General features: G+C 42.2%; 1 protein-coding gene across 9 annotated transcripts in view; it reads left to right on the top strand.

The window, feature by feature from the left end:
* DYNC1I1 (dynein cytoplasmic 1 intermediate chain 1) overlaps nt 1–15,875 on the top strand; it is a 332,370-nt gene that overhangs the window by 251,175 nt on the left and 65,320 nt on the right. For all 9 annotated transcript variants that reach the window (XM_066353884.1, XM_066353880.1, XM_066353888.1 and 6 more), the window contains one exon: nt 12,244–12,390. In XM_066353884.1, coding sequence (XP_066209981.1) covers nt 12,244–12,390 — 147 coding nt within the window. The remainder of the gene's footprint in view (nt 1–12,243; nt 12,391–15,875) is intronic.

Genomic DNA, 15,875 nt, shown 5'->3' with positions numbered 1-15,875 from the left:
CCCTTTTATAGCCCCTGGACCAAGGTGTTATTGCCTCTTTCAAGGCCTACTACCTCCATAGGATATTTGCTATGACCCTTAATGCAACTGAGAAGGACAAGAACCTTACATTCAAAGACTTGTGGAAGTCTTATAACATTAACAATGCTGTACAAACACATTGCTTTTGTCTGGGATGAAGTGAGGCAAACAAACTTAAATAATGTGTAGAAAAAACTGTGTCCTGGCCCTAGCCTGTTGGCTCAGCAGTAGAGCGTCGGCCTGGTGTGCGGGGGACCCGGGTTCGATTCCCGGCCAGGGCACATAGGAGAAGCGTCCATTTGCTTCTCCACCACCCCCTCCTTCCTCTCTGTCTCTCTCTTCCCCTCCCGCAGCCAAGGCTCCATTGGAGCAAAGATGGCCTGGGCGCTGGGGATGGCTCCTTGGCCTCTGCCCCAGCCACTAGAGTGGCTCTGGTTGCGGCAGAGTGACCCCCTGGAGGGGCAGAGCATCGCCCCCTAGTGGGCAGAGCGTTGCCCCTGGTGGGCGTGCCGGGTGGATCCCAGTCTGGCGCATGCGGGAGTCTGTCTGACTGTCTCTCCCCGTTTCCAGCTTCAGAAAAATACAAAAAAAAAAACAAACCTGTGTCCCCAGTGTGTGTATGACTTCCATGGTTTTGAGGAGTCAGTGGAGGCTTTAACAGAGAAGGTTGGTTTCATGGGTAAACAGCTTAATTTGGAGACTGAGGTTGTCACAGAGCTGCTGGCATCACAGGGAGAGGAACTGTCTGCTGAGGACCTCATTCAGCTGGAGAAGCAGCTGATTGAAAAGTAAGACATAGGCCCTGGCCGGTTGGCTCAACGGTAGAGCGTCGGCCTAGCGTGCGGAGGACCCGGGTTCGATTCCCGGCCAGGGCACACAGGAGAAGCGCCCATTTGCTTCTCCACCCCTCCGCCGCGCTTTCCTCTCTGTCTCTCTCTTCCCCTCCCGCAGCCAAGGCTCCATTGGAGCAAAGATGGCCCGGGCGCTGGGGATGGCTCCTTGGCCTCTGCCCCAGGCGCTAGAGTGGCTCTGGTCGCAATATGGCGACCCCCAGGATGGGCAGAGCATCGCCCCCTGGTGGGCAGAGCTCCTCCCCATGGTGGGCGTGCCGGGTGGATCCCGGTCGGGCGCATGCGGGAGTCTGTCTGACTGTCTCTCCCTGTTTCCAGCTTCAGAAAAATGAAAAAAAAAAAAAAAAAAAAAAAGAAAAGAAAAGTAAGACATAGAAACCCCAGAACCCAAGAGATTTACTATCAAGGGTTTGGCAGAAGGTTTTTCTATGGTAGAGATGGGTTGGCAAAATTTCAGGCTGAGGCCCCCAGTGATGACAGATTCAGTAAGGACTACAGAGTTGTTATGAATGCCTTGCAATGCTATAGGCAGATTTTGGAAGAGAAGAAGTCATCGATCTTCCAGGCTAGTCTAGAACAATTCTTTTTTTTTTTTTTTTTGTATTTTTCTGAAATGAGAAGCAGGGATGCAAAGGCAGAGAGACAGACTCCTGCATGTGCCCAACTGGGATCCGCCCAGCATGTCCCCCAGGGGGCGATGCTTTGCCCAGCTGGGGCATTGCTCTGTTGCAGCCAGATCCATTCTAGCACCTGAGGTGGAGGCCACGGAGCCATCCTCAGCACATGTGCCAACCTTTGCTCCAATGGAGTCTTGGCTGTGGGAAGGGAAGAGAGAGAGAGAAGGAAAGGAGGAAGGGTGGAGAAGCAGATGGGCACTTCTCCTATGTGCCCCGGCCAGGAATCAAACCCAGGACTTCCACATGCCAGGCTGACGCTCTACCACTGAGCCAACTGGCCAGGGATAGAACAATTCTTTAAGAAGGTAGAGAGGCCTGCAACAGAACCTGTACCCTCTACAACAGCTGCTTCTCAAGATGAAACACCTGTAGTACAGGTAGAATCATATCCATCATCTCCTGCATGTTCCTTAGGCAATCCTAATTCACCTGACCCAGTATTTCCAGCACCTTCTGCAGGTTCTCTTACCTCTCCAGCTTCCTTTCCCCAATAGGACACTCTCTCCCACTTTCCAATATCCCTTCCAGTGTGCAAGTGAACCACAAGAATAAAGGTAAGGAATTTCTTTTATACTCATTTTTTGTCATTTTTTTCTGTTACTACAGTACAGTGTACAGTACAAAATATTTATGTCCTCTTCCTTTTTCTGTGGCTTAGTTGTGTTTTTATGTTCTAGATTATGATTTTACAACTGTGTTAGGAGAGGTAAGTGATTTAGGCTAAGGTGTGTTTCAACTTATACCAAAATATGGGTTATGTCACTATCGTAGGAATGGAACTGTGTCATAACTCAAGGACCCCCTGTATTTCCTCTTCCTCTGCTAATACATTTTTCAAAGTCAGTAAAAGTTGGGACTTGGAATTGCCATCAATAACAGGAGCTATAACTATGCACAAGGATCTGTAAAACCAGAGAAAATCAATGTCCCAGACAGGAGGAGAAGTTGTCAGAATAAGGACTCTAAAGATTTAAACATGTAACGAAAGTGTAATAACTCTTGTAAGAGTTTCTCCAACCAGATCATCAAAGCGGGACCAAGCATTACTAACAGAATTGCTTAAGAAAGATTCATTGATCAAAATGAGGAGTCCTCTAGACCTCTATTTTCTCTAAAAATCACAAAGTTGTCATTTCTAACTCTAAATAAGAACATATTGTTTAGCAGTCTTTTTTCTTTTGTCTTTTAATGAGAGAGAGAGACAAGAAAGGAGAGAGATTAAAAGCATCAACTCATAGCTGTGACACTTTAGTTGTTCATTGATTGCTTTGTCATACGTGCCTTGACTGGAGGGCTCCAGGTGAGCCAGTGACCCCTTGCTCAAGCCAGCAACCTTGGGCTCAAGCCAGTGATCTCGGGCTTCAAGCCAGCAACCATGGCGTCATGTCGGAGTTTTTCAAACCTGGGTCCTCAGTGTCCCAGGTAGATGCTCTGTCCACTGCACTACCACTGGGGTAGGTATGTTTATCAGTCTTTAAACTGTATTTCAAGGGGTCCTCAGGTTACAACAGTATCGACATACGACATTTCAAGTTGATGACACTCACTCCCATAAAAACTTTAAAAAATTGAGACGTGTTTTGGCTTATGACATTAGCTCACGCTTACAGACTACATGAGTGAATTAGTTTGGTTGCATTCAGCAGAAGAATCCACAGTAACACCGTATGAGTGAGGGAGTTGGCATCCCCCAGTATGCTTACTTATGCCATTTTGAATTGTTAAAAGTACCAGTGTTCTGTTTGTGCTAGGCTAGGGCATGTTTCTACTACACCAAAATTCGGGTTACATCACTGTCATAGGAACAGAACTGTGTCGTAACCCGAGGACCCCCTGTACATAATTCAAATCTTCCAACAGTCCCAGGCGAAAGAGACAAAGAAAATGATCTGTAGGCAATGTGAGAACTATCATACTCCTCTTTATGAATCAAAAATTCAGGCTTAGACACCACATGCCAATTAAGATGAGGAAAAAAAGGAAGAAAGTAACAAGTGTTGGTAAGGATGTAGAGAAATTGAAACCTTTGTGTGTTGCTGGTAAGAATGTAAAATGGTGCAGCCACAATAAAAGAATGTATGGCAGTTCCTCAAAAAATAAAAAATAGAATTTGACCCAGCAATGCCACCTATAAGTATATACCCAAAACAATTGAAAGCAGGGTCTTGAAGAGATATTTGAATGCCCAAATTAATAGTAACATTATTCACAATAGCCAAAAGGTAGAAGCATGCAAGTGGCCATTGGCAGATGAATGAATAAACAAAATGTGATTTATACATCTTATGGAATATTATTCAGCCTTCAAAAGGATGGAAATTCTGATACATGCCACTCCATGTGTGTACTAACACCTTTAGGACATGTTAAGTGAACTAAACCAGTCACAAAAGGACAGATACCATATGATTCCAATTATATGAGGTTCTTAGAGTAGTCTTACTGATATAGACAGAAAGAAAAATGGTGGTTGCCAGGGGCAGAAAGGAGGATGGGAATGGGGAATTAGTTTTTATTGGATAAAAAGTTTCAGTTGGGGAGGATGAAATGTTCTGGAGATGTATGACAGTAATGGTTGTACAACAATTACAATGTCAATGAACTGTACACTTAAAAATGGTAAATATTATGTTATATGTATTTTATCATAATTTTTAAATAAAAAGGATCCAAATTGGAAAGGAGGAAGGAAAATTATTATTTGTAGATAATACGATACTATATATACAGAGCCCTAAAGATTCTATTAAAAAGACTATTATAGAACTAATAAATGAATTCAGTAAAATAGCAGGATACAAAATTAATATTCATAAGTAGATTGCATTTTTATACACCAATAATCAACCATAAGAAAGAGAAATTAAGAAAACAATCCCATTTACAATTGCACCAAAAAAGTAAAATATTTAAAAATAAATTTAACCTAGGAGGTAAAAGAACTATACTCAGAAAGCTATAAGACATTGAAAAAATAAACTGAAAAAGACACAGATAAATAGAAGGATATACCATGCTCATAGGTAAGAAAAATTTAACATCATTAAAATATCTATACTACACAAAGCAATCTACAGTTTCAATGCAATCCCTATCAAAATACCAATGGCATTTTCCACAGAACTAGAACAAATAATTTTATAGGGAATCACAAAAGACCCTGAATAGCCAAAGCAATCTTGAAAAAGAAGAACAAAAATGGAATTATCACTCTCTCTTTCCTTGCCTCTCAAAAAAAAAAAAAAAAAAAAAGCCCAGATATGTAAAGTACATCATAGGGAATGTATTCAATAATCCTGTAATAACTGTGTATGGTGTCAGAGAACTAGATTTATCAAGGTGATTACTACTTCATATAGTTTTTTAATGTCTAATTGCTAGGTTGTTCTCCTGAAAAATATAATATTATACATCAATTGTAATGAAAAATAAATTTAAATAAGTAAATAATTTGAAAATCTGCCAAAAACCGTTTAGAGGATTTACATAGCAAGTAGGGTTCAGAGCAAGAAGTCAGCTGTGGGGACTCCCAGGACGTCACCACGCCGTTCTCTTACGTGCTCCTTTGGGCACAGAAACTGACAAAGATCTGCCGGGGAAAGTAAAGAAGACTGAATAATTATCTGAGGAAAGAGTGATTGAAATGGTCCAGACGGTTGTCCTGAAGATAATAAAATGCTTAGTAAACTCCATGAGGTCAAACCATGTCTGCATAGTAACTTTTTAAAAAAATGAGATAATTCACATACCATACAATTTACCTTTCTAAAATGTACAATTCAGTATTTTTTAGTATTTTCACAAAGTTGGGAACCATCACCACTATCTAATTCCAGAACATTTTTATCACCTCAAAAATGAATCCCATCTCCCCACTCTCCCCCTGGTCCCCCCATGCTTTAGCAACCATTAATCTACTTTCTGCCTCTATGGATTGGCCTGTTCTGGACATTTCATATAAATGGAGTCATACAATATGTGGCCTTTTTAACTGTTTCTCTCAGCATTCAGGTTTCATCTACCTGATAGCACCTATCAGTATTGACGAATAATAGTCCATTGTGTATTTACTATATTTTGTTAATCTGTTCCTCAGTTAATGGACAATCGGGTTGTTTTCACTTATAAGCTACTATATATAATGCTGTCATGAACCTTTGTGTACAAGTTTTTGTTTAGTCATATTTTTTCAGTGACCTTGGGTACATCCGTAGGAGTGGAATTGCTAACTCCTATGATAACTTTATGTCTAACTTTTTCAGGAGCTTGTAGACTGTTTTCCAGGGTGCCTCCCCCATTTTACATTCCTATCAGCTTGTATGAGTGTTCCAGTCAGGGGTCGTCCAACTTTTTATAAAAACCGCCCACTTTTGCAGTGCTGGTCAACCTGGTCCCTACCGTGCAACCAAACAGCACCGCGATTGGCCCATCATGAAAGCTGGAATGCCCACTAGTGGGCGGTAGGGACCAGGTCTACCAGCACTGCAAAAGTGGGCGGGTTTTATAAAAAGTTTGACGATCCCTCCCAGCTTTATTGAGATGCAATTGACATGTAAACATTTAAAAATCATAGCCATCCTAGTGGATGGGAAGTGGCATCTCATTGTGTTTTGCGCACTAACTTTTGTATTCAATAATGTTGATTATTTACACACTACATAGTTCCCCTAAATTAGGTCTAGGCACATGATAGAGTCTCCATATTGAAAGAGATAAAAATTCCAAGCGATTCTAAGAAAAGTCTTCAGATTTTGTGGTTTCTAATCTTTGGGAAACCAAATTTAGAATGAGCTGCTTTTTTATATTTTTTTAATACAAACCCAGTCAAGAAGTAAGTAGCAAGCAAGCTAATTCAGTCTTTGCTCCTGGATACCTCATTCCGAATTGGGTGACATAACACTCAGTAGATGGTCACTGTTTTTAGTGTTTAAAAGAATGACATGTGGCCCTGGCCGGTTGGCTCAGCGGTAGAGTGTCGGCCTGGCGTGCGGAGCACCCGGGTTCGATTCCCGGCCAGGGCACATAGGAGAAGCGCCCATTTGCTTCTCCACCCCCCTCCTCCTTCCTCTCTGTCTCTCTCTTCCCCTCCCGCAGCCAAGGCTCCATTGGAGCAAAGATGGCCCGGGCGCTGGGGATGGCTCCTTGGCCTCTGCCCCAGGCGCTAGAGTGGCTCTGGTTGCAACAGAGCGACGCCCCGGAGGGGCAGAGCATCGCCCCTGGTGCCGGGTGGATCCCGGTCGGGCGCATGCGGGAGTCTGTCTGACTGTCTCTCCCCGTTTCCAGCTTCAGAAAAATACAAAAAAAAAAAAAAAAAAAAAAAGAATGACATGTGCACCCTGGGATAGAAACTCAGGCAAAGGACAAGAGAACTCAGAAGGAAACAAGACCCTTTCCCTTCATCTCGATTAAATTCAGTGCCTGACTTGTGACTCGCGTCTTGGCTTTCCCTCCTTTACACCTTGCACGCAGTCAGATGCCTGGTGCTACGTGATTGCCTGTAAGAGAGGTTTTCGACAGCAGTGCTTTCTAGGACCATGTGTTTCCATTAACAGAAGAAATATCTCTGTGGGGTTCTTAGGGACTTGCAGAAATTCATACTAGCTCACTAGTAGCCAGAAGCATCTGATCTGTCTGCCTCAGAGCCCTCTGACAGTTAAGCATTTGCTTTTAGGCAAATAAAATGTCAGCCACCATTAAACAGCATATGGCAACAATATGGCCATTCCGTCTCCTGGGACCAACCTCTCCAGCCTCTCCCCAAAAGAGATGGTACTTGAAATAAGAGATGCTTTTGAATGTAGGACCCCTATCGCTCCCACCCAGGCTTGATGGCTGGGGAGTGGGCAGGTACCACACAGAAGAACAAACCAGATCAAATGTGAACATAGGGGACCAGCCGGCCAGCCAGCAATGACCAAAGGCTATTTGTCCTAGGCATGTGGGTCTGTGGTTAAGGCAAGTACCATCCCTAAACTGGCCTGGATTAGCTCTATAAAATAGAAAACAGCCCCCCAGCCACTTAAGGAGGGGTTGGAGCCAGCTACAATTGAATACAGTGGTGTGCAGTGAGCGGACAGAGACAGGGAAAGTGAAGCCTCCACCCGCCGCCTCTCTGTGGAATTCCCTCAGTGAATGGGGTAACAGAAACCGCCTTGTCTCAACATGGATGATGAAAGTGTGGAACCCAGTTCAGTGGGTCAGCTCCTGTTCAAGTGGACATGTGACAATACGGCACCTTTGCAGGGACAGCCTGTAACCAGGCAGTCTGCTCAAGATGAAAAACCAAGTTTCCCCTGGAGCCTCTGGCTTTGCGTCTGCGGAGGACCCAGACATGGTCTCTAGAGATGGCCGAATCCTGAAAGCATTGTTTCAAAACCTTGCTTGTCCTAATTTAGGAGAACTACGTAGTGTGTAAATAATCAAAGGTGATGCTCATCCTGGAACTACACACTGTGTATTACTTGTTTGAATATAGTCGATCGGGCTCACCACGTTTACAACAAGCTTTTAACATATGAGCTTGTATTTCTGGTCCCTTGACTGGACTGTCAATATGGCCACATCAATGAAATCACTAAAAACAGTTCAACTTTAATGTCGGGATTAAATATAATAGTTAGCATCGTCCACAAAGTCTTGTCAGCTTGATCATTATTTTTCCTCCTGTGTAAACTATTTGATTTGAGTGTTTGAAGCCCATACATTATTTCTCAAAATAATTTTAAGGCTCTAATATTTTAATTAATAAAATAAAATAGGTAAAAAGTTAAAAGCACAAAAATATCTATATAGATACATATTCTAACAGAACCAAGAATAACAAGATAGGGACACGTCTTGCTTCCAATTGATTTTGTGTGTCTAAATGATATTATTCATATAATTTCATAATGCTCTATTATGATTCTGAATAACTGAACTAATGCAAAATGTTCAATGCCTAGGAAAGTGATTACATTTTTAAAATAACATTAAGATTATTAATGTTTTTCATAGAATCTCTCTTCAGAAAAATCAACTGTTAAAAGAGAGAACAAAAAAAAATCACATATTTTAGTAGTGTCAATCAATTTTTCTGGAATGCTTTCTTACTCTTTCCCCGCAGATGGAACTGACAGGATGATATCACCCTTTGCTCTTTGCACTGACAGTCTATAAATTCCGTGGCAGTCGGCAACAACAGTAGCTGGATGAACGGCAGGTGGTTACAGGGGTTTTTCTAAGACAATTTACTCCTACGAGGTTGATGCATACTTTCCAAATTAAGAGAGGAGCTTTCTCTGTCAGGGCTTAGTTGGGGGACTGTTCAAAAGAAACCTAAACATTTGGACAAAAAAAAATAAAAAATTTATAGTCAGTCATCCAAACATTTGCCACCATTACATCAAACATCAGGGTACTTAAAACATCTCAAGAGATGACCAAATTCTAAACTTTACATCTCGATAATTGAGATCATACCGCCTTACTGTTTCCATATGAATGATAGTATGTCACCCGTGGCACACCCCAGAGGTCTGGTTTGAGCCTTTATAGGTATTCTATAACACACAGAATATATAGTATTATTAAAAAATAAGTGAAAGTGTTGATTCGCATGAACTACTCTATTTCTAATCTTTCAAATATAAAATTACAAAAAGTATGTCTACTCCATTCCTCTGTAGATATTGTACAGATGGGTTTGCAGTAAAACAAAGTAGCCTTTGGTGGCAGAATTGTGATGCTCCAAGGTGTTGCTACTCTTTTTAGCATCAATTTGACTCTTCATCAAATGTTGATAGAACTCTGAATTTGAGATGGGAGGCTATTGTGACATTTAAAATTTTTGAAATGATCGAGTTAATACTTATGGGCACTCACTGTTTGATGAATGAATGAAAGAAGAGTGAATGAGTGGACAAATGAATAAATGAAAAGGTAGGAAGCAGAGTTCTCACTTGGTGTGGTCAGAATCTAGCTGATTGCCGATGGTATATTGCAGTTTTGTAGAAATACCCTGCTGTTTATTTTTCTCTAGTCTCTCAACAAACTGCAAGGGTTGGAACGGTATTCGGCTGGGATTTAACTGAAATGCGGAAGCTATCAAGTGGTTGAATTCTGGATTTTCCTAATTTAATGACATTCCTTTATCCATATTGATTGGAGCTTGGGTAAATTCAATTGTTGATGCCACCTGGATAATTTTAAGCCTTTCTGAAGCTTTAAAGAAAACGTTTCCAACATAGCTCAAGCAACATAAGAATTTCATCAATTGAAAACTAAGAATCGTTTCTGTGGGATGTGTAAAACAAGAAGCTGACCAGCATTATTTTCTTTTTCTTTAATTCGGTATTATTATTGAGAGTTATTCTTGAACTTTATGAAAACCAGATTGGGGCACATGCATGTTCTCCATTGAAACGTGTTCAAGGAATTGGAACTGAAAATCATTCAAACTAGGAAAACATGACATTGAAAAATATTCCACATTCTTTAATGTGCCTCAGAGTGTCTGAGACTGTTTCTGACTAGAGAGCCTTAGGCTGGTGGTAGATCTGAGATTATATATATATATATATAAATGGGTATTTAGCTTCCCAGTCAGAAAGAGATCATAATTTTTTTTTCAATCACGTCTTTACTTTACTGGCTTGTCAGTTACAGCCTTTGATCCTCTCACTTTGTTGCTCAGAAAGCTGTGATTTCTTGCTGTTGCCCAAAGAAAAAAATCCAAACAGCCCCTGCCATTCAAGGCCCCCGCTTGTCTGGCTCAGGTGACCTCTTGAGCCACATTTCCTGCTACTGGCTCTTCAAGCAAGCTCTTCCCCAGCCAGAGCAGACTGGGGGCTGCTCATCAGCTGTTTTTTTGGTGTCTCCCATATTTCTTCCCATTATCCATCTCTTGGGAATGCCTGTTTCTTTTTGTCTCCACTTGCTACAGGGTCCATGTATACTTCATATCCATTTCCTTCCATGATGTCTTTCTGCTCCTCCCCCTTCTCTTCCTCCTCCTCTTCCCCTTCTCCTCCTCCTCCTCCTTCTTCTTTTTCGAGGACAGGAAATAGTGAGGCAGATTCCCACATGCACCTTGACTGCTATCCACCCGGCAACCCTATCTAGAGCCAGTGCAGATAGGGCCGATGCTCCAATCAGCTTAGCTATTTTTTGCACCTAAGGCTGATGCGCTCCAGTGGAGCCATCCTCAGCACTCATAGCCATGCTCAAACCAATCAAGCCACTGGCTTTGGGAAGGGAAGGGAGAGAGAAAGGGGAGAGGAGGCAAAGAAGAAGATGGTCACTTTTCCTGTGTATCCTGACCAGGAATTGAACCTGGGACTTCCATATACTGGGCTGATGTTCTACCACTGAGCCACTGGCCAGGGCTACATCTTTCTAATCATTCCATACTCTCTACTCTCCTCTTTTCTCCCCTTCTTTAGCTAAAACAAATCATCCCCATCACACACATACACACATGCATCCTCCTATGATTTAATCATGGTATAGCCCACATTCAAGGCTGCTACTTCTGTGTGTGAGTTGTGCTCTGCACACTTGCATGATGTCAAGCTCAAGGGACAAGTGGGGACAAAAAATCCATCTTATTCTCCACTTGCCAAGGCATGCACCCCCCCTGCATGGCTATGCCCACGTTGAGAGGCAGCATTTTCTATTTCATACCAAGGCATGGGCTGGCATGTGTGGACTTGCAGCAGCTCTGTTCATCTGCCTGGATACATTTCAGTTTCTTTTGCCAGGGCACAAGTTTGTTAAAGGCATTGACTTCCTGCACATTCCCATTGTGCCTGGTCCAATGCCTTTCTTACCCATAAGGTCATTTATTGAATTTAATTGAGGGATAACATGTATTTATTAAGAACAATTACATACATATAAACATGGGAAACGCTTCAGGAGTCAAAATGGATTTCTGAGCAGATGGGGACCCGCCAACTGGTCTGATTTTAAGTACATCATGGTTCTGTCTCAGCTTAGCTATTTCCTATAAAATGCTGTGCCCAGTAGTGTTTTGTGGAATTTCAGAAACCACATTCATGATGCTATGACAGGCCATGGCAGAGTTGGACTGAAATTAATTTCTGACTGTTTGTTAAAATAGGCAAAGAATAACATTAAGAATTGTCTGAAGTGGGCAGGATAAAGGTCAGGAGAATGCTCCTGGGAGGCAAGGGAATTTGAGGAGGAACCAGTTGGATCAGCCTGAGGTCAGTATACTTCCTAGAAGTCTACATGAAGCCAAAAACAAACAAACAGAAAAACACCCCATCTCAAAGTCTTCAAAGGCTTAGTAACACTGCTCATAGTATAACCTGATGTGGCCATAGCCTTAAAGTCAAGAATTGTTCTGTAACAAGCCAGTGGAGAATTAACAGTAGCTGTGATATAGGTTTATCAGTAAATGGAGAATGTCCATAAACCATAAACCAGGCTTTCCTGACCTCAAAACAAGGATGTGCCCATCCGATAGGTTTTGTGCCTATTTGATGACATGACACCAGGACTTCAAACTTCACGTTTCAAGGGGTAGCCATTGGCTACCCTCTCAAGGGGAAGCCTGTGTCTATGTACAAAATTCTTTACTCACTATGCTTTATGTTTTCCAGGACATGCTGAGTTTATGTGACGACCCGTTTTCTCTTCAGGAAGAAACAAGCGTTTCACAGTGCACCTCTCTCCCGTTCTTTTCACAGTCCTCTGTGATGTCAGTCTGCTTCGCTCGTTTCCATCCCAACCTGGTGGTCGGAGGGACTTACTCGGGCCAGATAGTCCTGTGGGATAACCGCAGCCATCGAAGGACACCGGTACAGCGGACGCCGTTGTCGGCTGCTGCACACACAGTGAGTCAAGCTTTTGTCACACCCTTGTCTGCCATCCAAGCCCTGAAAGAGGAGATAGCTGACAAAAGTCCAATGGTTGTCAGTAGCTCGAAGCTCCAAGTAGCTAATTTATAGTGATTACATCCTGAATGACTAGAAGAAAGCTGAGTGCACAGTAGCTGAAGGAAGCCCTGGGTTTAGAGAACTCTCTTCATATTCTACACGTGCCAGTTCATAGAGAGGATTTCTTTGGCTGTTCCAAAGGCCACCGGTGAGGGTGGATTCAAATTAAAAAAGGACACAGGGAGAACGTTCGGAAGAGGCATCTGTTAAATTATTTCCCTAAAAAAACCCTTCACATTTACATTTTAACATAGAAACTGATTCTCAAACAGACATGAAGGGTAAGCATTTCACATCTAGGGATGGCACGTGAAACTTTTGCCAACAGACCTTTTCCATTTGGGATTGGAGGAAGTGCTATGACTTTAAATTCTGGAATGCACGGTGTAAGTCTCGACAGTAAAGTCTGCAGTGACAATATAATCCCTAAGGTTAAAAGTTAACATCTCAAAACCATTACCCATAATTTAGCAGAAGAGGTTTGGGATAGTGTTTGGAAGACAACTACTCTGTCATTTTCTTTAAGAGAATGACAGGTGTGTTCAGCAATTGTTAGGAGGAATGAGAAGACAGGCATGTCTCCATCAATCCTTGCTACTTTGACATTCAGGATAACTGATATTCTTTCTCTGAAATGCCCAAATTATACCCAAGGCAACAGCTCTACTATTGTTTCAATTTCCTTAATATGGTTGCCTCATTTGTTTCATCGGCTGGCCTCAAAACCACTCTAGCTTTAAGAAAAAGGACTGCTAGCTGTTTTAGCCAGACAACGAAGAGGAAAATTCTTCCGCCCTCATAAGATTGACAACGGGAAATGACAAATACCAAGTCAGCCCTAATTCTGATTGACTGGGGCCGAAGACACATGCAGGTGAAACTAGTTCTTGGGAATCTTGGAAAATTGCTCATGCCTACCCATTTCTGCAAACTAATAACAGAAAATTGTGACCCAGGAGATGATGGGCTTCCCACAGGTGTTTGCTCAAGTGGCATGAAAACACTTCTTGGCTGTGTCTCTCTGGTGTGTTTGTGAGCATGCCTCTGAAATTTCAAAAAGTTACGCATCCAAATGTTAGATTATTCCAAAGAGTTAATCTTTCTTTTTTCAAATAACTTAGGATGTGATCATCACAACTAAATATGAATTAATATCAAACAGATTGACATTATTGCTATTAGAAAATGAAACAACCACTTCTTTTGCTTTTTGATGGGTTTTGTGGAATCCACAGCTAAAAACGTGCGCAATAAATGTGACTGTCTTTCAACTTCCACTAATGCCTGGCTGATTGGTACCAGGATCAAAAGTGACTAAGGAAAACGAGGTCCACCGCAGATTACTAACTAATTTCCTTTCACACCCACCACACATATGCATTTGGGACAACAGGAAATCCTAATTAAAGTAAAAACCATCTGCCACACAGTAAGTTTATTCCTAAAATAAATAAAAGCAATCTGGCATCTATGCAGGAAAAATGAGCTGTCCTGTTGCTTTTTTCTTCCCATTAAGTAGAGTTGTATATGTTTGTGTCTGTGTACAAGTAGACATGCCCACGTGTCTACTTCTGTTCTGGTTTCTTTACATCTCTCTCTTTTCTTTTAAACTGAGTTTTATTACTCATGAAAGCACAGGCCAGTAGTACTGATTAAAGCCAGGGAGGGGCTATACCACACATATTCCTTCTCTAGGCCTTTGGCCCTACACATCCTTCTAAATGCCTTTTTTTTCCTACCACAGCCTTCCATAGGAATTCCAATCCATTAGGGTCTTGGTGATTTGTGTTGATGCTCCGTGATTAACAAAGAAACCCATTGGGCACTCACTGAAAAACACTAGGTAGATTTCAGTTCTGTAACAATGCTTGGACCTTGCTTTCCCGTCCTTCAGTTTTGTTTTGTTTTTAATTAAATTTTTTGGGTGACACTGGTTAATAAGATTATATTGATATAAATTTTAAGTGTACAATATTATAACACATCATCTGTATATTGCATTGTGTGATCATCATCCAATATCCAGTCTCCTCTGTCATTATATATCTGACCCCCTTCCCCCTCTCCCCCCTCCCCCACCACCTTCCCCTCTGGTTGTGTCTATGAGTTTTTTGTTTGTTTGTTTGTTTGTTCTGGTTGTTCTTTTGTTGTTTTCTGTTTTATATTCCACTTAAGTGAATCATATGATTCTTGTTCTTTTCCATATGCCATTCGTCAGTCTTGCTGACTCTGCTGAGTTTCGGTGAGAATTTGCTTCATCCATTCTTCCCACTTGATTTTCAGGCAGAGGGACAATGCAGTGTGCACACTGCCGCAGGCCCCACACACCCCAGAGGCTTGGGGACAAGCATTGATTTTCAGGCAGAGGGACAATGCTGTGTGCTGAGGGCTTGCGTGTGCACACTGCCGCAGGCCCCACACACCCCGGAGGCTTGGGGACAAGCATTGATTTTCAGGCAGAGGGACAATGCTGTGTGCTGAGGGCTTGTGTGTGCACACTGCCGCAGGCCCCACACACCCCGGAGGCTTGGGGACAAGCATTGATTTTCAGGCAGAGGGACAATGCAGTGTGCACACTGCCGCAGGCCCCACACACCCCAGAGGCTTGGGGACAAGCATGGTCCACACTCCCTCGACCGGTTAGTCCTCTTGATCTCCAGGAGCCTGATCAGGATAACATTCAGTGTCAGATCCCTGGTGCTGGATCCACTAGGCTGATTCATTGGCAAGTTTCTGTGGTGACATGCTGTGGAAAAGACATAGGGACTTAGCTGACTGTCTATCAGCATGGGTAAGAGAGGTGATGGTGACGTGACAACCAAGCAAGTGAATGTAATCTTAGGATGCATTAATACAGGCATATATATATATATATAATATTTTTTTATTATTATTATTTTTAATCACAGGAGAAGTGACAATTCAACATTGCCTGGATTTCTAGATTGTCTTTTTCAGAATATAGGTAGATAGTTTGATTTCATTCTCAGAACTCCAATGCTGAGTGGAACTCAGACAAAATATAGCATAATCAAAAGAGAATGACCAGGATGGTGAAGGTTTTGCACACCAGGTACTCAGAAACAGTTGAAGGAATTGGCCATGATTAGTCTGAATAAGACAAGACTGGGGGGGGGGGGGGTAAGATAATAACGATCTCAACATAGTTTTGACTTGATCTGTGCAATCCCAGAGGGCAGCGTACTGAAAATACACGAGCTTCTTTCCCCGCTGGTGGGAAGAAGAGCGCTCTAGGAATTAGTGCTAAGGTGTTTAAGCGGAGCTGGACCACCTCTTGTTAAAGTCAGATGAGCAGCTGCCCTAAATAATTATTATGGTTCCTTCTGACCAGGAGTTTATATGATAATAATAGCTTGGGAACC

This window comes from Saccopteryx leptura, chromosome 12 (assembly GCF_036850995.1).
Source record: "Saccopteryx leptura isolate mSacLep1 chromosome 12, mSacLep1_pri_phased_curated, whole genome shotgun sequence".
Lineage (NCBI taxonomy): Eukaryota > Metazoa > Chordata > Mammalia > Chiroptera > Emballonuridae > Saccopteryx > Saccopteryx leptura.
The sequence above is the reverse complement of the archived record's forward strand: the minus strand, read 5'-3'. Positions and strand labels throughout refer to the sequence as shown.